Genomic DNA, 24,914 nt, shown 5'->3' on the forward strand with positions numbered 1-24,914 from the left:
TGGCCAGAAAATGTCAGGTTTTCTCTGCAAATGACATGAAGGTGCTTGAAATATATTTTGAATCTGAGGCAAAAAATATGTATTGGATTATTTTTTTAGTGTGTTTTTTAGCTAAGGTGATGTTGACTGTAAGACTGAAAATACTTTATTCCCTGCTCAGAAAATTATAAACTTTAAAATGTGGGGGAAAAAAACCAAACCAAAACACCAAAAAGCAACCCCAAACCTGATTATGTTCATCTGGGGACTGTTAAGTGTCAGTTCTGTGCAAAATCTTGGCCAAAACTCAACCTTGACATCAGTGCACGTGGACTGAGGGTACTTTAGGTGACCTGAAATGAAACTGTAGAAAACTGTGTTAATGCATCAGATTTTGTTTACAATTATTCCAAAAGCTTCCTCATTCCAGAACAAACCACTCTGCTGACAGAAATACCTGTTGGAGCACATTGTGTTGTGTGGTTTCATAGCAGTGTTAAAGTTGATTTTTATTTACAAGTTACTGAGCTTTCTGCTGTGGGTTTTGGCCTGTCAGAGTGAGTTTCTTGGGATTCTGTGCTCCTTGTGATTTCCTTCCCTTAATCTCTGGCCTAGACACTAATGAAGCTCATCCATGGCAGGAGGATTGCTTATGGCCTGATTTTGTGGAACACAGATTTTGAAGAGACTGAATAAACCATTTGGATTTATTCTGTAAAATCCTGTCAGTTTGGTTCAGTTCTCACTCATGATTTAACAAAGCCCCCCCAGAATTGTGAAGTGCAGGGTCAGTGGCTGCTTTGGAGAAGATTTTTCACTACATTGTGCACTGCAGATTGTGGACACTATTGCTGGCAGGGCTGGCATTGAACAGAGATGCTGAACAGCTCCTCTGTCACTGATGGCAGCAGAGTTTTGTGTTTTCCAGACAAGGAAGACCCAGGATCATCAGGAAGTTTGGGAAGTGAAGGAGCTCAGTGCTGCTCATGCCCCAGAGAAGAGAAACCCTGGGTGCCCCAAGCCTTGGGGAAATGAGAGAGGAAGGAGGGGAGGCATTTCCTTCAAAATTGCCAATTTAAGCACTTGTAAGGTGACAGTTTAATTCTTAGTTTTCCTTCTGGCTTCTCTGCAAGTGCCCCTGAGGAATCCTGCACCCTGCACCCATCTGCTGGCCCATCCAGGAGGGGAAGGCTGCAGGGAGCTCCCTGAGTTGATTTGTGATTTTGGGGGGCTCTGACTTGGCTGGGGCTGGGCCAGGGGCGCTGCTGGATCAGGAGAGATGAGAGGTTGTGAGAGTTCCTTGTGGGAGTTCTGCAGGTGGCAGCCCTGCAAACCCACAGCACCAGCTGCAGGCTGGGACTGCTCCTTCCTCCCGCCTAAATATCCCAAAAAAAGCAATTCCTTTGGATTTGTCCATGTGCTGCCTCAGCAGATCCATTGTAAACCTGCCTGGGGCTCCCTGAGGAGCCTTGGCTTGCAGGGCAGTTCTGTATCAAAGGGAATGATCCTTTCCACAGGGCTGTCAGGAGTGCACAGGTTTTAGTTGTGTTTTTTCCCCACATTCTGGATGTGCTATAGAACCACAGACTTTAACTTTGTTATTTTTTTTCCTCCCTTTAAGCACAACTAAACCACTGCTCCCTGCTCATCAGCAGGGATTGCAGATGCTGTCTGACCTGGGAGCAAGCCTAGGAGTTGTCCCCAAAGTACAAATTTAAACTTTGGTCATTTTATAGGGGTTTTTTGGGTGTGCTTGGCAAGCATGAATGGTGTACAGGTCAGCAGGCAAGCTTGGGAGTGTCTAACCCCCTGGCTGGTGCTGGTTGTGTTTGCTTTGTTAGCTTAGATTTCCTGTCAGAAAAAAAAAAAATAATGTGGACTCTTTTCTGTATTTATCAGCTTTTCCTGGTGTTAAAGCCATGAACAGAGGAAGCTTCAGTCATGCTGATTTTTTTTGAAATTGCACATTTTTTATGTACTTGACTCAAAGCAGATCCTGCCTGGGCTCTATGGGCACCCCAAAGCTTCAGCTGCTGGGGTTGGGTCAGACCTCTCATTTACCAACATGACATGCAGTGAATTTTGTTTCTGGATTTCACCAAAGTTAGTTCTGCATCAACTGTGAGGTGCTCAAACCTCACTTTTATAGCACTGCTTCTATGCTATTAAAAACCAAGGATTTGACCCAAAGTCTGTCATTCCTGAGAGATTTTCTTGTGAAACTTAAAGACTGAGCCCTTCAATTCTCATCTCATTTACAAATGACAACTTCATAATTGCATTTTAAAGAAAATAAGAGGGAAAAAACCCCAAAAACCCATCAAAAGCCATTAAGGAGTAAGTTTTACATTTATCTTGGAAAATCAAATTTCCAATGAGGTGCAATGAGGAATTACATCTGGCAAAGTTCTGTGCCATCCTGAAGAGTGTTACCACTTCCTTTCTGTAGTTTGTTGGTAAAGTTTAGATTTTTTTAGATCTGTGTGTCCCTTTCTGTGTGTGTGCACACAAGTGTGACAGGACAGGGGACAGTGTATGTAAAAGATACAAAGGCAGTATTTGGCTGGAAATAACAAGCACAATTTCCCTGGCTTTTGCAGTGTTTTATTGTACAATCACAAAAGTTTCAGCATTTAGGGCAGTTGATAAATAAAGATCCAGCCCCAGATTTCTGTGCAGTGGAGTGGTTGACTTGATCCTGGGAGGGCAAGATGGAAAACAGAATGTATTGATTAAATCTTTTTTTTTTTTTTGTGCTTTAATTTTGGTACATTGCAAAATTAACTGACTTTATCTTTTAAGGTTTTAATCTTTTAATAGTTTCAAAAATTCTTTTAATATTATTTTTTATAAAATAACTGAAAAAAAAAAGAACCAAAAATCAATCCAGAAGCTTCCATATTGTAAATGTTCCTTCCAATCAAAATGCTTTTGTGACCATTTAAAGTTTGTTTGGTTTTTTTTTTTTGAGGAAAAGAGAAAGCTATGATGTTAAGGTTGTTCCAAGTGGTACTAAGTGTTTGTTGAGTAGTGTTGTGTGTGTGTGTTGCATCTCTGTGGAACTTGTGCTTGCAGTATAGAAAGGATTGGTGCTGGCTGGGTGGGAGTAGCACTTGTAATGCAGAACCAGGCCCAGAATTGCCCTCAGCTGATGTGCAGGGCATCCCTGGCACTCCTGGTTTGCCATGGAGTTGTGGCATCACTTGGCAGTGCTGGGGGCTCACAGGGGTGAGATTCACCCATTGCTCCTCTCGCTGCCCTGGGTGGGCACTTGTGTGATGCTGTGTGGCCAGGCCACTTTAAACTAAGCCTTAACTCAATGCTAAATGTGTCAGATTCCTCTCTCAGAGTATGCAAAAATACTGTTTAACTACAGGAGGATGTTCCTGTAGAGTTCAGTGTTAGCCAAGGCAGAAACAAGGGACACCTGTAGCTCTGTACTGTGATGCCTCTTTGGGCGCTGGCTCTTGGCCATTCCTCTGGCAGCTGGCCCCAAACAGGCTTTCCCAAATCCCAGCTTTGTGTTGTCCTTGTTGTCAGACCTCTTCTCCTCCCTCCCCCTGCCAGCAAATCTCTGCCTGAAGGAAGATTGGGATTTAACACTTCAAATTTTACAGCCCAGAAAAAGCCATTCTTGAATTCCGTGCTTGCTTTCGGGTAGGTGCCATTGCTTCCACTTCTTATGACTGACATAGGATCCTTAAAATCCTTAAAACATTTTAAATAGCGGCAAAAAAAAAAGTGTTGGGGACCCAGCTTTCTTTGATTTTATTTTTTTTTCCAATTTGGATCTACCTCATGTAACCAGTTGGGTGCTAATTACTCAAATTGTCAAGGAGATTTGGCAAAGGCGACCAAACCGACCCCATCCGTGGCCCAAACCCTTGGGTTCTTGTTCTGAAACAATCTTGGATTTGAGTTTATTCTTTGTGCCTTTGTGTTTTTTTCTCCCCAGTGCACACAACAATCAAAACTCATCTTCCTGATTAAAAACAGCAGATGGTTTTTAACTGCGCCACGAAAAACTGAATTTGAAAATATTTTTTGGTGTAGCAAGTTGTAAAATCAAGTATCACAGCTGACCTAGGCAAAGAGAAATAGCCAATAAAGAAGGTTTTGGAAATGTTTAATCCTGACCCCAGATCTCTACATCTCTGTGTCTCTATATATGCACATAGCACATGACTTTGTGTATGTGTATATATATATAAAAATATAAAAATAAGGGATACACGTGTAAGGGTGAGGGAATAAAACATCACTGACCTTTCCACAGTTTTGTATGTAACAGTTTACAACTATGTGTAAGTTTTTTCTACTATGTGAACCTTTTTTACTCAAAAAGAATTCCTTTTTGGAAAGCTTTAAGTTGTGATATGCTATCATTTTTTGAAGTTTAAAAATTTTTTTAAAAATCCACTATTTACCAGTACCTACTACAGAGGGGGAATCTTTGCTGTAAAATTGTATTTAGTTTAAATATGAAAAGAAAAAAAAATCTATAAATGGGATTGTAAAAGTGCATTCCATCATGGCAGGACTTCCCAGCTGTTTCCTAAGGTTTTCTGTTGCAGAGACTCTCGAGCAAATGGAAAATGCCTCTGTTCAGTGTTTTTATAAAACTGCTCCATCAGGTCTAGACTTAAGCTATATTTTCTAAAGCCTAATCATCCTTTAATATGCTGCAGATAAATGATCAGCATGGTTGCACTTTCTCAGTAATAATGTTTGCCCTGCAATTGGCTCTGATAAGGACTTTAGTTTTTTAACAAAACCAATCGTACTTTGGGCAGAAGGTAATATTTATATAGGTACCTCAAGATAAAAAAAAAGAGCCTGAATATGCTGCATTTTGTTTCTTTAACATTTTTCATGTAGCATTTATTTGCTTTTCTGGTTTTTTAGGAGATGATTTAGCTACCTGTTTGCTTTGGGGGACCCCAGTAGTGTTTTAGGCCGTTGTTTTCTCTGGATCTCACAGAATGTAGAATCCTGCCTTGGGATCCTGCAGGAGTTTGGGGTGGGATGTGCCCTGCAGTGTGTACACACGGGGAGGGGGACCATGGAAATTTGCTTTATAGACTTCAGAAAAGGAGGAAAAGGATACTATATTCCTAAAACAGACAATACATGTTCCTAATTCTTAATTATGGTTTGTGGGGTTTTTTTTGGGCTCGTTCTGCTTTCTTGACTCTTTTCTCAAATACGAGTGTGGAAAGGGGCAGTTGATTAATGGGGGCACACAGTGACCAAACCTGCCCCACTGGTGGGTGTTTTGGGGGTGATTCCCCAAATCCATGAGTAAGAGCAGTGCCCCACATTGGAGCAGGACCCTCCTGCTCTCTGCCTGCTCCCTACTGTAGGTCCACCCTCGACTCCTTCATTTCTGAGTCGGTGAAAATCTAAAAATGTGCAGAGATGGGGAATTTTTGTTGAGAACTGTTGAAGGAAGCTTCAAAGGCTGTGAAATTGAGCATTTATTGTCATGTTTTTAAGCTTAGGTGGGTCCTTTTCCAAGTTTGTTTTACAGCTTGCAAGGTAAAATAGTTTGCACTACTTTTGCAATAAACTCATGAAAAACCTAACAGGTTCTGTTCTGGTTTCTTACTGTATATATACAACTAATACTAAAGATTTAGCATAGTGTTTTTCACCTCAAAACATAAGACTTGTAACAAGCTCAGAATGCTGTAATTCCTGACAAAATAATGATGTGAATGATATTTTATAAAGTTATTTTGTATGGTGTCGATTTTGTTTTGCCTCATAGTATGTCAATAAAATAAAATTCCTCATCTTTACAAGATATTGTTTTGATGTCTTTTCATTTAATTTTTGGGCATTTTCTGCAGTTACTTGTGCACTGTGAGACTCTGCCAAAATCTCTGGTCCATTGCCCTCCCTTGCATTTCTCCCCTTGTTTGTGTTTGGATGTTTCCCTGTGCTTCCACCCTCCCTGTGCCCAGCCAGGCACAATCCATGCTGCTTTAGCTGCTTACAAGTTGTTATCCTGGAATTCTTTTGGGAAGATGAACATTTTGGAAACCATATGTCTGAAATTCTTTTTTTAATTATGTTTTTTTCTGAGTGAATCCATACAGTGATCAAGTTTTAAATGAAGAAAATGTAGCACCTGGTGGTGGCTATAAAGCATCCAACAGAATTGCAAGGATGCCAAGGAACTTCCTTTGGGAGCCCAACCCTGCAAACACAGATTGCTTTTACTCAGTAAATATGAAATACTGTCAGAGCTGTCTCTTCCCTTTATTTTTTCCATTGTTTTTTGAAACACCACTTTGAATTGGATGAGGTTTTGCTCTGGGTCAGGCTCTTGGGGAAAACAAATAACCCTTCACTGGTTTGATGGCAATGAGCTTTGGCAGCTGCAGGGCCTTGGAGAGGGCTGTGGCAAATTTTGGCAGCTCTGAAGTTCCCATGGAGGATTCTGGCTGAATGAATCCAGAAGGGTGTGCACATTATTCTGGGCTCAGGAATTCAGAAAATATGTTCATCATCCCACAGGAAACTTCTGAGAGGGATGAAATGTGGTGATTTATACTTGGTAACCACAGTTCTTTTGTCATTTTGGAACGTTTAGGAAACTTCATGTCCTTTGAGCAGCATTGGCTGGGGTGGGGATGGGTCTCACAAGCTGGTGTTGTGGGGGGGGAAAATGATAGAAACATTTATTATAATAATAATAATTAATCCAGAAGTGTCCCTTGGCCTGTGATCCATTGCCTAAAATCCCACAACACCTTGAACAGTTCAAGATACTTGGGCACTTTTGAGGAAGCTCCTGTTAAATGATGCAGTTTGCACAGAGGGAGAAAATAGGATTAAAAAGCTCAAGGGTTGAGGAATAGACAGTGAGGTCACTGAAAAGCTGCTGTGATGGGCAAGACAGATGTGACTGGAGGGAAAATATCATTTATTGACAATTTAGGTGGAATTAGAACATCTTCCACCCCTTTCCCAGTCCCTTTTCCCTTCTCCCATGGTGCAGGGATGGGGCTGTGCTCAGACCCCTGAGGGCTGTTTGAGGATGTTCCTCTTTGCTTGTGACCCATCCATGGTCCAGGTATTTGCTTGTTGCCCTCATCCCTGTTTCTGCTAGAGATTCCCTGTGCAATTTTGTGCTGGTGGATCTTCTTTTCTTTCCCAAAAAACTGGCACCCCCTCCCCCCACCAGATTTCCACACTCAGTTTTCCACCCATCTCCATGCACTTTTAATAATAAAAAAGCACAAATCAGCTCTTGGAACAATTGTTTAGTTCTGCCTTCACCCACTTGGGAATCCAGGGATCCAGCCCCACTCAGCACTCTCTGCAGAATTCCTGGTACAATCTGATTTTCATTTATGGCAGCTTCGGAACATTTGTTACAGTGCAGCATCCTCTGCTCTGTTCAAACAGCAGGAGCATTTCTGGTGTGGCTCAGGAGCTCTGCCAGTCCCTGACCCCACCTGCCCAAGCTTTCTTAGAATATGGAATGTGCTGGATTGTGGATGTGCTGGAGCTCCCTGCTATGTTTTAAGAGAAGCTGAGCATGGTTGTGCCTTCAACCCAAGAGAAATTGTTCAGCTGTTCAGTTCTGGTAACTCTTTATCATGCCCTCCATATTAGGCTGTTGCTTGAGACAAATTCCTGGCTGATTTGCTGCCCAGCCTTTTTGGAGTGGCAGGTTTTTATTACCCATTAACATTTCCATGCTTACCTGGGGCATTTTTCACCCCTGGGGACAGATCTTGGTCACTTCTCTCTCTCAGACATTGCCACACTGACCACGTGTGTGACTGAAACTGGAAAGAACTACAGGAAGTTTCTGCATCCATTGTCAAGTTTTCATACAAAACATTTATTTTTAAAAGTTGCATGTAAAGTTCCACACAGGATGGTTGCCATTTCTGTAGTACAAAAAGAAAAGCAAACCAAAACCAAATGAAAAATCCATCTCTGTCACTCACATGGTAAAGGAGCTGCTCTTTCTCAAGAACCCACAATTAACAGACTTCAATGTGCATTTTGGCAAGAGACATTGCAGAAGTGGAGTTCATTCAAGAAGAGGGTTCTGGATGCACATATTTACATAATTTCCTACCCCATTTACCACTACAGCTACAGAACCACCATTAGCTCTTGGGATGGATCTCCTCCTCTCCCACATGGCTGCTTTCACAGCCTTTTCTAATGGACTTGGTCCACTTCTGGAGCTTTTGAACTGAAAGCTGCCTGTAAGAAATTTTCAATTTGGGTAATGATTGTCTGACAAAGTCATTTCAAATCACCTGACCAAGCTCTGCTGTCAGGTTTGCACTGTCTCTTCCTACCCCACCGTGTTTCTGAGGGAAGAATTCCATTCTCCAACGAGTACAAAGTTCAATTTCTAAACTTCTTAAAGCAAAAGCAGATGGCTCAGTGTAAAAATACATCCAGCATCTGGATTCTCAGTCACAAAAATAACATCCTTTATACAATAGAAAAATGGATCAACTATGAAACAATTCTCCATTGGCCTTAAGATCCAACACTGTCACCAACAGCTTCATCTTCATCCTCTTCCTCCTCAGCCTCATCATCGTCTTCCCTCACTTCTCCATCTCGCTTCTCTTTTTCAAGCATTTTTAGGTATTTGCTAGCTAGAATCTTCTTTGGCAAGATATCTGAAAGGCAGAATTGCTGTTTTTATTATCTATTTCAATACTTGCATCGCATTGTTAATACTGCTGTATCCAAACCACTAAAGAAATGAAGTAAAAATGAAATATTAATATTTTTAATAAACCTTAGGTGAATAACCAGGTAAGTCAGCCTGACTCACACACTGCTGTCAGAGTAGGAGGGAGTTACCCACTTATGGCACAAGTAACCAAAGATAAGGACTCTATTTCATGACTGATTACTGGCAACTTTTGCTGTCTGTTGATGTAAATTATTTGATATAAAACAGAGTGCTCAACTGCCTTAGATCCAATGAGCCATTAATATAAAATCCAAGTATCAGTAAAAATGTGTGTGTGTATATCTAGAAGCATAGAGGGACCATAACTTATAGATTCCTATGTGTCATTTTTGGTCCACATAACTTCTCACCTAAAGATGCACAATAATCTTCTTCCACAGGCTGAAAGCTTTCAGATGGAACTGCTGCAATTTAGGAAATGCTTAAGGCAATACCCTGAGAACTGTATACAGTGTAACTGTATAATTTAGAGGGAGCAGAAATATCCCCATTCACAAAGAAATGTTTTCAGGGAAGTAGTTTATGAGCTCCAGTTGAATGCTAACCAGGAGATCAATGACCAGTAGGAGAACTGGGTCCTCACAAAACAGAGCATTAAGAGAAAGATTTTATTTTCCAAACCAAACACTGGATTTACCCTTGTGTTAGCAATACCTGCAAGGAACTGAAAGGTCTCACACTCTTCTGCTGTATGAGACAGGTCAGTGTACGTCAGAGCGTTCTTCTCCTTCCCTCTGCCGTGTTTGTAGGAGTACGTAGCCAAATACTGAACAAAAAGCTCCTAAAAAATGAAAGCAAAAATTAGTAGTAGTCATACTAAGAATTCAAACATATCACTGATCCCTAGCTAAAGGCAGAAGCACCGTATTTAACTGCACATATACTCAGTGCAGAGACTCATTAAATTTCAGTACATGAAGAGAGTCTACAGGAAAGATGGAGAGATTATTTACAAGGGCAGGTAGTGACAAGACAAGGGGGAATGGCTCCAAACTGACACAAAGTAGGTTTAGATCAGATATTAGGAAGAAATTCTTCCCTCCGAGGGTGGTGAGGCCCCGGCACAGATTGCCCAGAGAAGGTGTGGCTGCCCCATCCCGGGAAGCTTCCAAGGCCAGGCTGGACGGAGCTTGGAGCAACCAGGGACAGTGGAAGGTGTCCCTGCCCGTGGCAGGGCTTTGGAAAGAGATGTTCTTACAGGTTCCTTCCAACACAAACCATTCTGTGATTCTAGACTCGGGATGCGGGCAGAGAAGGGGAGCGGGAGCCCGGCCCGGGCCGCGGCAGCGCTCCGAGGGCAGAGGCCCCTCAGCCGGGGACGGGAGGCGAGGGGGGCCCGAGGGCAGGGCAGGGCGAGCCGGTACCGTGGCCTTGGCAGTGAGGAACAGCGCGTCCTGGTTGATGCTGGACACCTCCGGGGAGCTCTTCATGATGACACGGATCCGTGACAGGGGCAGCGACACCAGACGGTTCTCGGTGCCGCTCAGCCGCGCCGCCGCCATCTCAGCCCGTCCCAGCGGCAGCGAGGGCACGGCCCGCCGGGAGCTGTAGGCGGCGGCTGCCGGGACTACAGCTCCCTACAGCTCCCTACAGCACCGAGATCTGGACTACAGCTCCCTACAGCACCGGGAGCCGCCCGCACCGGGACTACAGCTCCCTGCAGCTCCCTACAGCACCGAGATCTGGACTACAGCTCCCTACAGCACCGGGAGCCACTCGCAGCACAGGAACTACAGCTCCCTACAGCACTGGGAGCCGCACCGGGAGCCGCCTCCTACCCCGACTACAGCTCCCTGCATCAACCAGGAGCCTCCTGCAGCCGGGACTACAGCTCCCTACATCTCCCTGCAATACAGGGACGCTCACACAGGGACGCTCCCTCTGCAGCACCCCGGCCCCACCGGCGCTCTCCTCCCCGCCGCGGGCAGACAGCGGGCCCGGGGATACCCGGGCGAGCTGAGGCTCCGGCGGCTGCGAGTTCCTTCATAGAATCACAGAATCAAGTTGGCTGGAGAAGATCTCTGAGATGATCGTGTCCAACCTGTGACCGATCACCAGGTGGCTGTAGAGTGATAAGGTCACACCCCTGAGCCCCCTTTATTCCAGGCTAAACAGCCGCAGTTCCCTCAGCTGCTCCTCTTCAGATTTGTGCCCCAGCCCCTTCACCAGCTTTGTGTCCCGTCTCTGGACATGCTCCAGCACCTCAGTGTCCTTCCTACATTGATGGGCCCAGAGCTGGACACAGCACTTGAGGTGTGGCTGCCCCAGTGCCCAGCACTGAGGGACAGTCACTGCCCTGGTCCTGCTGGCCACACTGGTGCTGGCACAGAAGCTCAGGAGGCCTCCTTGGCCAGCTGGGCACATACCGTCTCATGTTCAGCCACTGCCAACCAGCACTTCCAGGTCCTTTTCCAGCAGGTCATTTTGTGCTGAGCAGCTTTCCAGTCACTCTTCCCACCTGCGTGGGTTCCTGCTGCCCCAGGGCAGGCAGGAGCAGCCTTGGGGCTTCCCCTTCCTCAGCTCTCATCATGGCTCCTCAGCCCCAGGCTGGCACAGGAGGGTGGGGAGCTTGTTTTTAATGGAAACTGGGCATCTCCTGTGTTTCCCGATTACAGGCCACTGCTCACAAAGCTGTTAACCCAAGGTGTAATTACAGGCTTCTCAACACCTCTGCAGCTGTAGTGCAGCACCAGGGAATGTGTCTGGTCATCCTGACACTTGTCAGCGCTGTGGGGGAGGTGTGGAGGGCACGTGTAAACTATGAAGTGATGATGGAGCTGCACCTTCATTATTAACACATTCCCTACGTTTACACTGTGGGCCTGCTGCATAGGAAAGTTGTAACGTGCTTGTGGATGGGGTTTTGGTGCTGGGAGTGTTTGCTCCAGAAGTTTGCCTGTGCCTGTTTGGGTAAGAGCTGCAGGGTGAGTGAGCACTTCCAGAAGTGGTGACATTGTTTGCATTAATTCATTAATGGTTTAAATCAAAAAGTTTCCAGTATGCTTTACAAACAACATGCCTGATGGTTTGTGTTGGTAAGAAATCTGCTAAGGCCACTATATAATCTCCACTTAATATGAGAGAGAAGAGCAGACCTTTTCTAGAATATAGAATAATAATTCACATGGAATTTAGGGGAGAAAGGAATGTACCCACAAAGAATCATTACATGGAAAACACAGGGAGTTTATTGACTGAATGTTACTATTTTATACAGAATTTGCCCAGTACATAAGGCCAAGCCTACAGATGATACTGATTTATTGATAAAATATAATACCATGAACAGTTGAAAGTGCAAGGATAACAACAGTATATGATAAATTCCAAAATTCCTGCATTTGGGGACATAATTTATAGTTAGCTATTGCAGATAATCTCTATCTCTTATGCTGTATAATCCTTTTGAGATTATATTTTATGTGAGCCATTGTATGTATGTTATATCTGAAAGGAAGCACAAATATCCTAAAATGCTGCCTGGATGTCTGGAAGGATTGGTTTCTTTCTCCATCCTTATTGTCTTGTGACATCTTGTGGAGACAGCTGACATTGCTCCAGCAAATTTCTTAAAAATACTACTGGGGTATTTAATTATTTCAATATACAAATAAACCTCATCAAACTGCCAGGATTTCTGAGGGCATTGAGCTTGGTGGTGGGAAGGCACAGGTGAAGGACCCTCTGAGCTCCTCAGAGCTGCTTTTTTCCCCTCTGCCAGTGAGACCCTGGCCAGGTGTAGGTGCCTCTGTGAGTCACTGTGTCCCAGAGAAGGGACAAAGGGAGCAGGAGCTGCCCCTGGCAGGAGAGGGAGGCTGTGAGTGACTGGGCTGAGCACTCCCCATCCCTCCCTGGCCCTGAGGCCATGCTGCTGTGGGGCTTGGTCAGCCTCTGTCTGAGACTCTGAGGCCAGCTGGTGCTGCCATCTCTCCAGCTCCTTTCCCTCTGGGAAATTTTGTCCATTTTTTAGAAGATAACTGAAGGTCAAGGCTAAAGCTTGTTCAGTTCCTTTTATGCTGCTGTTTTTCCTCATGTCTCCTAAATGGGGGAAAGCCAAGAGGAGCAGAGAGACCTGCCTGGAGCCCATAGCTCGTGCCACAGAGGCTGAGGAGACCTGGAAAGAGGTTGTGGCCAGGTGAGGGTTAATGTTTTCTTCCAAGTAACAAGTGACAGTACAAGAAGAAATGGCCTCAAGTTGTGCCATTGGGAGGTTTAGATTGGATATTAGGAAAAATTTCTCCACCAAAAGGGTCGTCAAGCATTGGTACCATCTGCCAAGGGAAGTGATTGAGTCACCATCCCATAAGGGATACGAAAGACATGTAGATGGGGCTCTTAGGGACATGGTTTAGAGGTGGCCTTGGCAGTACTAGGTTAGACTTGATGATATTAAGGGTCTTTTCCAACCTAAATGATTCTGTAATTCTACCCTAAATGCAATTTTAGTTCCAGATTTTTCAAGCACTGCGAGTTCTATTGAAGTTACTTTGTTGGAGTGCCACTACTTTAACTCATGACATGGACCCTTATGAAAGGCTGCAATAAGGTCCCTGGACCCTTCTCCAGGATGAGCAACCCAAACTCTCTCAGGCTGTCTCCACAGGAAGGGCACTTCAGCCTTCTGAGGATTTCCATGGTTTCCTCTCGAGCTGTTCGAAGAGGTCCATGAATTTTTCTTGTACTGGGGATTCCAGACCTGGAGGTCTCACCAGAGTGGAGCAGAGGGGCAGAATCCCCTCCCTCACCTGCTGCCCACACTGTGGGATCAACCAGGACATGTTTGGCTTTCTGGATGTAAGTGCACACATGGCCAGCTCACATCCAGCCTCTCATCCACCAGCACTCCCAAGTCCTTCTTGGTGGGGCTGCTCTCAACCCACTTATTCCCCAGCCTGTGCTGATACTGGGGTTTGGTTATCCACATGCAGCATCTCACACTTGCATCATTAAGGTTCCCACATCCTCCACCAGAAATTCACCTGAACTCTCATACAAGGCTCAACTTCTGGAGTTTTTGTACTTCCAGAGTCTTCAAGATTTTGCCATTTAAGCTATGTGACTGAGAAATCCTCTCAGAGGAAGATCTCTCTCTTCTTGATGAGGCTCAGGAGGGACCTCATCGCTCTCTACTATTACCTCAAAGGAGCTTGTAGTGAGCTGGGGCTGGCCTCTTTTGCTGTGCCAGCAGTGTGAGGACCAGTGGAAATGGACTTAAGATGAGAGAGGGGAGATGCTGATAAGAAAAAAAAAAAAATTGTTCGGGTAGTCGGGTATTGGAATACACTGCCCAGGGCGGTGGTGGAATCACCATTCCTGGGAGGGTTTCAGGTGAAAACCTGAGTCTCGCGATGTGGTTCAGGGGTTACAGTGGCACTGCTGGGCTGACAGTTGGACTGGATGATTCTATGACACCAGACCAGTTTCGGGATTTGGGAATGCCAGGAAGGCTCACTTCGTTCTAAGGGCTAGCTAGAGCCCTGTAGGTTTTCATACACAATCGGCTGAAGTTCCCCAGGTGAATCACTCGTTCGTCCACTCCTGTTTTGCGTTGCTCTTGGAGCAATGCCTCGTGTTCACAGGCTCCCAGTCCCTGTGGAATCCCCAGGAGCAGCACCGCGGACGACAGCGGAGAATCGCCGCGCTCCCCTCACGACTCTCCCGCCATGGCCCGCCGCGCATGCGGGGCGGAGCGGCCATTGCCGTCAGTTCCGGCGGCAGCGGGGCGGCTCCTGTCCCGGCTGTGAGTGCCGCTTCCCCGGTTACCGCCCGGCAGCCGCGTCCCCCTGTGCTAGACCGGCTCCTGTCCCGGCTGTGAGTGCCGCGTCCCCCTGTCCTAGAGCGGTTCCTGTCCCGGCTGTGAGTGCCGCTTCCCCGCTTACCGCCCGGCAGCCGCGTCCCCCCGTCCCGGCCGTGAGTGCCGCTTCCCCGCTTAGCTCTCGGCAGCCGCGTCCCCCCGTCCTAGAGCAGTTCCCGCCCGGGCTGTCAGTGCCCTTTCCCCGGTTACCGCCCGCCCTCGCTTACCACAGACCGGCTCCTGCCGGCAGCCACGTCCCCCCGTCCTAGACCGGTTCCCGCCCGAGCTGTCAGTGCCCTTTCCCCGGTTACCGCCCGCCCTCGCTTCCCACAGACCGGCTCTTGCCGGGCTGTCGATGCCCCTTTCCCGGTTGCCACCCGGCAGCCGCTCCCCCAGAGCAGCTCCCCCGCGCCTTTCGCTGTCCCTGACGGGGCTCAGGGGGGTGTGCGCCTCCACCGCGCCTCTGCTGCGCTTGGCTCTTCTGCAGTTTATTCCTTTTCCCTGCTAAACTTGGCCGGCTTAGGGACAGGGAAAGGGGGAAGCTCCCAGCCGCTGCGGCCTCTGCTGGGGGAAGTGGCAGGACGGTGCTGCTGCACGCTGGGAATGGGGCTGTATCCTGGGAATGTGCCTGTACCCTGGGATAGGGCTGTACCCTGGGAATGGGGCTGTATCCTGGGAATGGGGCTGCTGCCCTGGAATGGGGCTGCACCCTGAGAATGGGGCTGCTGCCCTGGAATGGGGCTGCACCCTGAGAATGGGGCTGTATCCGGGAATGGGGCTGCACCCCGGGATGGGGCTGCACCCTGGGAATGGGGCTGTACCCTGGGATAGGGCTGCATCCTGGGAATGGGGCTGTACCCTGGGAATGGGGCTGTACCCTGGGAATGGGGCTGCACACTGCGGATGGAGCTGTACCCTGGGAATGGGGCTGTACCCGGGATTGAGGCTGTACCCTGGGAATGGGGCTGCACACTGGGGATGGGGCTGCACACTGGAGATGGGGCTGCTGGGCAGACCCCGGGCAGTGAGGTGGGACAAGGGAGGTACAGTCCATAGTTGTGAGGAGCCTTTCCTCCAGGCAGCTGTTTCTCTGTCACCTGTGTCCCTGCGAGCTTGGAACTCGTTGTTCTGCTTGTAAAACCAATGGTGTCAAGTCTAAAGCTGGGCTGAGTTTGTTTTGTTTTGTTTTGTCCGTGTGTTTTGTTTTTGTGGAGGTTTGGCGTTTTGTTTGTGGTTTTTTGGTGGTATTTATAGTTCAAGGCTTTGGAGCTGAAATTCACGAAGGGATCCGTGGGGTCCAGGAGGTCTCAGACATGAAAGGATTCAGGGACGTGCATCTTCATTCAAGACTCAGCTGCAGTGCAGTAATTTATTTTAGAGAGCTCAAGAGAAAAGGGATTCTAAATACTTAAATGTAAAGGCAGAAAACATTGCCTGGTCCTTACTTGTGTGTGTTTTGAGAAAGCAAGACTTTGCTTTTCCTCAAAAATAGGTGGTCTGGTCCTCATTTTCCTCTGCTTGGCCATGTGAGAGCACTGACAGCTGTATAAAGTTTTGTGATCGTGATTTGGTGCTTGTTTACACCTTACCCCACACAATTTTGCATATTTCCCCAATAAAATGGGACTGAAGAGCCTGAGTTTGACAGGCTGTCCTGAGCTGGTATTGCTGCCCAGTGGCTGTGGTAGAGACTTGTGTAGCTGCACAGGGAGTAAGATTCACTTGGAAAGCCCTTATTTACAGAGTTTTGTTTGATAAGTGACTAAAAGTACTCCTTGTGCACAGTGTAATGTCAGTAGGTTGCATGGTTGAAGATTTAGTAAAATAATGAAAGAAACAGTGGTATTGTAGCACATAAATTCAGGCTGCAGAAATGTTTAGCATCAAAGCCCTTCTTTGATTCAACAACCTCGTACACTTCTGAAGGTTAAAATAATCTGTGTTTTTCTTTCAGTAGCCTGCAGCTGATGCAAAATGAGTGTTCCTGACTACATGCAGTGTGCTGAGGATCATCAGACCCTCCTGGTGGTGGTGCAGCCCGTTGGCATTGTCCCTGAAGAGAGCTTTTTCAGGATCTACAAGCGCATTGCGGCCGTGAGCCAGGTGAACGTGCGCGACTCGCAGCGCGTGCTCTACATCCGCTACAGGCACCACTACCCCCCGGAGAACAACGAGTGGGGCGATTTTCAGACTCACCGCAAGGTCGTGGGGCTGATCACCATCACAGAGTGCTCTTCAGCCAAGGAATGGCCTCAGACTTTTGAGAAGTTCCATCTTCAGAAGGAAATGTACGGCTCTACCCTCTATGACTCCCGCTTGTTTGTCTTTGGGCTTCAAGGAGAGATTGCAGAGCAGCCCCGCACAGATGTGGCCTTTTATCCCAGTTATAATGAGTGTGAGACTGTGGAGAAGAGAATAGAAGATTTTATTGAGTCCCTCTTCATAGTGCTGGAGTCCAAGCGTCTCGACAGAGCCACTGATAAGTCTGGAGACAAGATCCCCCTGCTCTGTGTTCCTTTTGAGAAGAAGGATTTCGTAGGGCTGGACACCGACAGTAGGTAAGCAGCTGCTTTTGTCAGCTCACAGGTCTTAAAAAACCACATCTGTGGCGCTTGCCAGCCTTTAGGATAAGCCTATTAGAAAGGACAGGGTGAGCCTTGTTCCAGCAGAGCTGTGCCCTGATCTTTCTGTGTCTGCTTGCTGTAGTTTTAAGAGAATTTAACGTGTAGTCTCACTGTATTTGATGTTCTGAGCTTGTTTTTATATATGTATTTAATTGATGAAGCTCATCAAATAGCAGAAAGAAGTCACAGGAGTGGTTTGACAGATTCTGCTCTAATGAGACTTTTTGCTGGAAAACTTCCAATGTTTTGTAGATATACAGTCTTGATAAAAAAATTCAGTTAGTATCAATGAAACTATTTTTATGTCATGTTGAGTAGTAGTTGACTATCCTACTTACTGTATTTTTTCTCTTGAAACCTCTGTCTACTTTTTGGTTCTATAGACAATGGCTGTTTATTTTGATAATGAAGTCCAGCATCTTTCCCTGTCCTTCTTTGTTTCATGTAGTTATTTGTTATCACTTTTTACCTGTCTTGTTTTGCTAGCTGTTTGGTTTTTTGTATGTTAGAGTTTTATTCCCCCATTTTTCCTTCCTCCTCATTTGCATACTCATCTGTCAGATTTGAGTGTTGCATAGCTCCTCTGCAAGGGATTAGTAATTCTGGCTTGATAGCTACAGGCAGGAGCAAAATCTGTTTGACTCTGCTGTTTGCAGTCAAATCCAGGGGATGGAAGCATCCACCTTTTGTCCTGGCAGAGACAGAGGTGGAGAAGCCCTATGAAAACTCAGGAAATAGTGGTGTTCATATCAGAGGTTTTTATTGTGTGTCAAAGCTCAGAGGTGTCCAGGCAGGTCTGTGAAGCTTTTAGATCAAATTAATCAGCTCTGCCTGCATTGCTGGTCCTGGCGTTGGAAACAGGAAGGAAGCATTCCAAGTTTCTAATTAGTTTGAAGCTTTTGTTAAATTATCTGTGGAGGCATGAGGAACCATCAGTACCTCATTGACCTGCTCCTCGTTGGTGAGCACTTGAATGGCTCTGACCAGTTGGTCCCTGTTTGTCCCTGCACAATTCTTCAGTTATCAGTATGAATTACTGTGTTACTGCTTTTTGCACGTGGGTGGTAAAATTGAGAAGTTTGGACAAGCCTTTGTAGAATCTTGTCTTTTGTTACTCAGTTTGAATGAAGTTTGGCTGAATGTAATCAAAATCTCCTGTCCCAAATAGGTAGCAAATGATAATTGTTGGCCAAGAATCTCAAAATCAGAATGAATTCTGCTGTTCAGTTTTGTCTTCTGAAAAATTGTGATTTGGAAATGGTTTCTTAGATGAATGCCTAATCTCTGAGCAGTGGTTGTGTTGCTGCTAGTGGGAAATACTCCTTGTGAAGTTCTGAGCTGGTGAGGAAATGGAGTGGCAGCAGAATGTGTGCCCACACATCTCCAGGCAGGTATTTGATGCTGTTGCAGTGAGGAATTCAGATTCAGCGTGATGCTTCAGTTCTTGGCAGAATGGAGGGTGTGTGACCCTGCCTGTGGACACAGGGGTTTATCCAGAGTTAATCACTGCCTCAGCTCTGCACACACCTTGCTGGCAGGTCTGAATACCAAACAGGTTCTCAGTGAGTCTGGATCAATGGATGCACTTGAAATGTTTGCTGCACTGAGCTGCTCAAGGAAAAGGTGTTAAATATTCTAATTTTTCAGTTCAGTAGTAAGAAAGTACTTCAGTTCTGTTTTGCTGTGGAGTTAGTACTTCTGATTGTTATAAAACTTATGATTTATACATTAAAACTTCAGAAAGCGGAATGAAAATGTATTTCTAGCTTCTCTGCACAGGAGCCTTTCTAGGCACTTTCATGCAGCCTGGTGCATCTCTGCCCTCTGTTCTAATGCACAAACTCAGGTCCATAGAATAAGGTTGAACTCAGGTCAGTTTATATCAGTTTAACTAACTTACACTTTGAAGCCAAAATCTTTGGATGTGAGCCAGTGACAGTAACATTGCATTTCATTGCTTGTGAGTTTTTTGCTGCTTGGATTGGAGTTCACAGGATTTTATTTTAGCACATTCCCTCCCTTCTGTAGTGACAGATTGAGGAATTAAGGGAAAGCACTGCAGACCAGGGAGAGACAGGGCCAGGAAGGACCTTCAATAGAGAGCAGTTTGTGTTTTTGCAAGAGTGGATGTGTAATTCTGATCAGGGAGGGCTCAAGGTTGTTTGAATGCAGGAAATGGGTACATCTGGTAGAACAACTTTTGCTACTTTGTTGGTTTTGAGTCTGTCACCATAATGATTTTACAGAAAGAAATAAAAACATGATGATATTGAGATATTGAGGCAAATGAAGCAGCTTTTTCTAGAACAGGTGGAAATTTCTGAAGGGTTAAAGGCAAAGAAAGTCCTTTGATCTTTTCTGTATTCTTTCTGTCTATTTGCAATTTTTGTATACAGTGTATCCTGACTTCCCAGTCAATGTGCAACCAATTACTTAAAACCACAAATGTTCTCTGTTAAATAAATGTCAAAGAAGACACACTGTTCTTGTAACAGAGGGTGTGTGTCTGCTGCTGTAATTGTGGTTACCTACTTAGACTAAATAAACATCTATTTTCCTATAACTTCTGAAATTGAAGTTAAATGGCAATGTGTAGCAAAGGTGTAATTAAATATATGGTGCAGCTGTACCTGGAGCTGTTGGGATGATAGATTGAGGGAAATATGTTGAGAATTTACATGGGCCACATAATTCTGATCACATGATTTGGAGACTAATTAAAACTATTGAACATAGTTTGTATCTTAAAAGATACTCTTCTGCAAGTATTTTATGGTCAAATATTAATGTTAATATTTATGTGATGATCAGAGCTTTATATATAAACCTGATCTTCTCCCTCACCCAGTTAGTAGATTCTCATCAGCTTGGTTGCATGATAATTGCCATGGAAGTCAACTGATTGGCTGATTTTAAGATGCAAAGTTCATAAATTAGGAAGATTAATTATTATTTCAAATAAGGCAATTCTTGGGAAAACTGAGGATGATCTTTGTCTTTTGCAAGTTGTTTGTATAATGAGGAGAGACACATTCCCAGAGCTGACTGAGAGGACAGCACACACAAACTCACTGAGTTTTCTGTGTAGAAGAACTTTTTTTGGATGGTAGAGAACTTTATGTATGAAAAATAATGGGCTGAGTCCTAAAATGTTTTGAAGAAAGGTTGTCCTGTTAAACAGAAATTGTAGGACTGAGAGGCTGACCTTGGGTTAATTCCCGGAGCATTCAGCCAAGTGGGGATTTTGGCAAATTGATTTATTTTTTTCTTTCTGTTTTTTCAGCTGTAAATTGGATAAAATATTTATATGGTCACAGGGCTGCTGAGGATAGTTGAAACATTTTCTGAAATCAGTTGCACTTGATAGTTATTTGTAGAGGCTGGGAGATTGATGGAGAACAATGGAAACATGTTCTCATGATGATAAAAATGTCCTACAAACTGAAAACTAGGAAATATATGTGCCAGAAATACTGAAAATCCCATTTGTTTTGAGTTTTCAATTTTATTTCTGTTTTCAGCTAAAAATAAACATACTTAAGGATGATTGTAAATCTACTTGGATAAGCTCATTTTAATGTTGTTTACATCAGTTTGTGTCTTAGGTTCTTTCTTTTTTTAATACTGGCATTGTTTAATGCTGTGAAGGGATGAGGATGTAGGGCTCTGTTTGTAGAAGTGTCATAGCTGGGATTTGTGCACTGATTTATCAAAGCTGATGATCTCAGTATGTGTATGTGGCTGTTAATTTCCTTTCTGTTCTCTGTCTTTCTAATTTCTGTTCTGTTCCTTTCTGTTTTTTTCCCCCCCCTTCTTCTCTCATACTGCCCTGTGAGTTTGTTGTTGGGTCTAAAAAGGTAGGATGTGATTGTGTATCTTTGAAAATAGTTAGCTTTTTTCCCATGTCCTGCCTCTCCACTTCGCCTTCATTGCATATTTTAGTGTTGCTTTTTATCTTTATTTTCTCAGTACACACAAAAACAATCGCTGCCTGGAGCCTCCCCACTGCAGCTGCTCCCCTTTGGCGCATTTGGCAATTACATTTGGTAGCGACGCTGAGTTTTTTTGTAGGACACACCTAGTCTGCTTAGGTGGCTGCTGGCCTCTGGAATTTGCTTTATTTTTTAAACTCCAAAGCCATGAAGCTGTTGCTGCCTGTGTTTGATTTCCAAATTCAAAAGTTCTGGCACTTGATCCAGTGCTGTAGCTGTGTCTCTTGGAGTCTGGATAATGTTATGATTGGTGATTTCTATAGCTCTGCATGCTAACTGGAATTAGTAGAACTTGATGGAAATTTTTGTTGGAGCATTTTGCATGAATACACTTTTGAGAATTGATTTTGCATGTTTCTTGTTTGTAAATTGAGCCAAATTTGGAGGATCCAGAAATTTCATCAAACTTGTTTCTGGATGGTTTGTAGTGAAAATAAATTCTGTCTTGAAATATAACACTGTAAATTTTCCATAAAATTATCCTGGGATCCTAGAAAAGAGCTGGAGATGAAAGAATAAAGCACATATCCTGTAGAGCAAAGAAAGCAGAAATGGAAATCAAGTAGTTCTGCATAATTCTTGGAGCAGATTTATTGTCCCCCACTTTGCAGTGGTAGCTGTGGTCACTGGCCATGATTGTGGTGATTCCTGTGAATATAAGAGTGTGTTTGGTAGAGCATTAACCCAACCAACTTCAGAAAATAAGATTTTAAAGTAGTTTTGCAGTCAATGGGATTTTTCTGTGTGGTGAGGACCTTCAGAAGAGGAGTTTGGGTGGGTGACACCAAGGGGCTTTCCATGGGTGGCCCTGCAGGAGGTGGCACTGCCTTCCCTGGGGATGTTTCTGAGTGCATAACACACAGGAGGGGGTTTGTAGGGAGAGACTTTGGGTGCTTCTTTGAAATTTCATGTTGTAAATGATCTTCTAGAGGAAAAATTAATAGGAGCTGCTCTTGGCAGAAGGAACTGGCCTAGAGAAAAGTTGTCCTCTTGTCCTAGAAGAAGTAATTGTTAATTTATGGGGGCTTCCTGTCCCTAAATAGATTAGGATTAAGCAGGAGAGAGCTGAAATATTTTAACAGGGTTTTAACAAAAAATAATTCAGAGAGAAGATATCTGTAAGCTTCTCACTTTCAGGTTCTTCAGCTAAAGCTGTGAAGCAAAAGTAGCTCAGTATTAAAATGAGCAATCACTTTATGCTGAAACATATTTATATATATATATATATATATATATATATATATATATATATATGAATATACATGCAATAGGACATTTTTCCCATTAAATTTGCACCCCAGGATGCACAGAAGAAACAGTGAGTCCCTTGGACATGATTTTAAGGCCCTGATGTTGTAGATAGTGGATTTGTTAAAAAGAGGCTTCCCAAATGTGAAGTGAATTAAGTTTTGCTGGCTGTGGAGAGTGGGTTTAGTTTCCATGCAGTCTTTGCCTTTTGTCTTTTTGGACATACTTGAAGTAATTGAATTCACTGTACTTAATTGTGACTGCCTAATTAAGTTAAATTAAGACAGTTTATACATTTGTTTGGTACAAACTTACTCTATAATTAGTGAGAAAATATTTTCCAAGAGGATGGCAGTGACTTGCAGGGCCTGTAGGAGATGAATCCTGTCTTGGCAATACCTTGAAGAGCCTAAAAATAAGTGGAGTGAATTCAGTTTTTGAATAATTGACAGTAAGTTTCTTCATCACTAGGAATAAATTATCTGGTTTTCTATAAATAAAGGAGAGTTTCTCAAAGAACAGTGGTTTTATGAGCGATATTTATTGATGTAGCTGTTGAATAAATGCCTTCAAACTTCAGATATATTGACTGGGCATAAATCAGCAGCAGAATTAGGTGGTGAGGCTGTGTGATCAAATTCTGGTATCAGGTCCTGATTTAGGAGTCAGGCATCATCTCTCTTCCTTTGCTGTATGATTCATATTTATAAACTCAATCATCTGCTAGCTGGAAAATCTAGAAGAAAACTCTAAAGTACAGTTTTGAGAGAATAAGAACTTTAATTTGTTCCTAAACATAAAGATTGCTTGAAAGCATAGAGATGGAGTTGGAAGCAGTGGCAAGTTTGAGAGGAATTAGAGCTGGGTAAGGAAACGGTGATTCTCCAATTCCACCACTGCTGTAAAAAACCAAAAAAAGTTAAAGCAATTTAACATTTACAATGCTATTTTCATTCTGGAGTGCAGAGAGTAGGAAATCTGATTTATAACCAATTTAAACTCTCCTGTGCAATGCTGATTCCAGATTACAAAGGTACTTTTTGATGGAGTTATTTTTCTATAACTCAGAAATATTGGTAAGATTTGGTGCCCTTCCATATTTCATACAGAGCAGCTTTAGTTTTCACATTGAATTTTCTTGCATTTTTGTTCTTAAAAGATCTGTAAAATACAATTTGTTGAAAAATAAAAGACAAATATTTCAATTCCTGACTGACACATCTGAAAGATGAAGAACAACAGTTGTATTGAGCTTCATTTAATGGCAACACCTTCACATCAATTGTGAATGTGGTGTGCTAGATCAGAAAAGGGCAAACATTTATATAGGAATTATTTGTAACTTTTTAGATGGAGAGAAGCAATAGGAGACCTATTGCTTGTCTCCTTTTATTATTTCCTTTTTTTTTGCAGACAATAACACTGGTTCTGATAGCTTCTCTCTTCAGTTTTTATAAGGCTGTTGTCTGTACTTCTATATATCTTCTCTTTTTCAATTTCTGTCCCCTGTCCATATAAATCAGTTCCTTTCTCTTCATCTCCTTTTCCCAAACCAGCTGCAAGGAATGAGACATTATTTGGTGGCTGAAAAGATGTTTCTCTGTGGTGTAAACTACCCAAGCCAAACTGATAGCCTTGAAGGCAAATAAACCAGTGCCATGGAATTGTTTGGGTCCTTGCCATTCCTCCTGGCCCTTGTGCCTTCAAATCTAAAGGAAATAAATGAATGTCCTTATTCCTCCCCTTACATTTCATATGTTCTGTGCTTCTCCTTTTCTCATTTCTACATTACAGTCCTCATGGGGATAGTTTGTTCAGATGCTTTGTGGAGATTGTTTCAGTGGCATTTCAGTTCATCTCTTGAAAACAAACCCCACTGCCCCAAACTGGTTTTATTCCTTAACTTTGGCATTCCTCTTATATTCTGGTCTCACTCCAGGGAATAAGAGTTCAACATCTGTAGAAGGGGTGTAACCTTAGGGGTTTTTCTGGGTTTCTTTTTTATTTAAAGTTGTTAAGTTCAAAATAGTCTTGGTAACATTTTAGAAAATCACTGGTTTGGGCTGGAGCAAACCTTAAAGATCATCTCCTTCCAGCCCCTCTGCCATGGCAGGGACACTTCCATTATTCCAGGTTGCTCCAAACCCCATCCAAGCTGGCCTGGAACACTTCAGGGATGGAGCATCCACAGCTTCTCTGGGCAACCTGTTCAACTTAATTTAAGTTAAATTAATTAAATTGAAAACATATCACTTCATCTCCTAAAAGCTCAGAGTTTACAGCTATATCAATCCAAGTTGGTTCTTTGTATTTTTACCAGATTCTTTGGATTTCACGTGTACAATAAAGAATGGCATCTGCATCAATTCTTCTAATTAAATTTTCATTTTTGATAGACTTTTATTTTAGTTTAAACTATCCAGAGAAATAAGAGTTTATTTTTCCTCAGTGTGATGTTTGTAAAGTAAACTTTCATACCTCTCTTGATGTATTTAGAAGACACTGTTAGAACAACAGGATATACTATTGAAAAT

The 24,914-nt window shown here is 43.8% G+C and overlaps 2 protein-coding genes across 3 annotated transcripts in view; one reads left to right on the top strand and one right to left on the bottom strand.

Moving 5' to 3' along the window:
- Window positions 1–7,826: 7,826 nt before the first annotated feature.
- Window positions 7,827–10,261, bottom strand: CHRAC1 (chromatin accessibility complex subunit 1). Its single transcript, XM_054291586.1, has 3 exons — window positions 10,087–10,261; window positions 9,377–9,503; window positions 7,827–8,642 (listed from the first exon to the last, which is right to left on the bottom strand). The coding sequence occupies exons 1-3, from the start codon at window positions 10,222–10,224 to the stop codon at window positions 8,497–8,499; spliced, it is 411 nt and encodes a 136-aa protein (XP_054147561.1). The 5' UTR covers window positions 10,225–10,261; the 3' UTR covers window positions 7,827–8,496.
- Window positions 10,262–14,443: 4,182 nt separating this feature from the next.
- Window positions 14,444–24,914, top strand: part of TRAPPC9 (trafficking protein particle complex subunit 9) — a 449,801-nt gene continuing 439,330 nt past the window's right edge. Inside the window, exons 1-2 of one of the 2 annotated variants that reach the window (XM_054295480.1) lie at window positions 14,444–14,578; window positions 16,474–17,074. In XM_054295480.1, the coding sequence (XP_054151455.1) occupies window positions 16,491–17,074 (584 nt within the window). In that variant the 5' untranslated portion in view covers window positions 14,444–14,578; window positions 16,474–16,490. The remainder of the gene's footprint in view (window positions 14,579–16,473; window positions 17,075–24,914) is intronic. The other variant, XM_054295472.1, reaches the window with a different exon arrangement.

This window comes from Melozone crissalis, unplaced genomic scaffold (genome assembly GCF_028551555.1).
Source record: "Melozone crissalis strain CALT ecotype California unplaced genomic scaffold, PUWL_Pcris_2 ptg000002l_1, whole genome shotgun sequence".
In the NCBI taxonomy this organism is placed as follows: domain Eukaryota; kingdom Metazoa; phylum Chordata; class Aves; order Passeriformes; family Passerellidae; genus Melozone; species Melozone crissalis.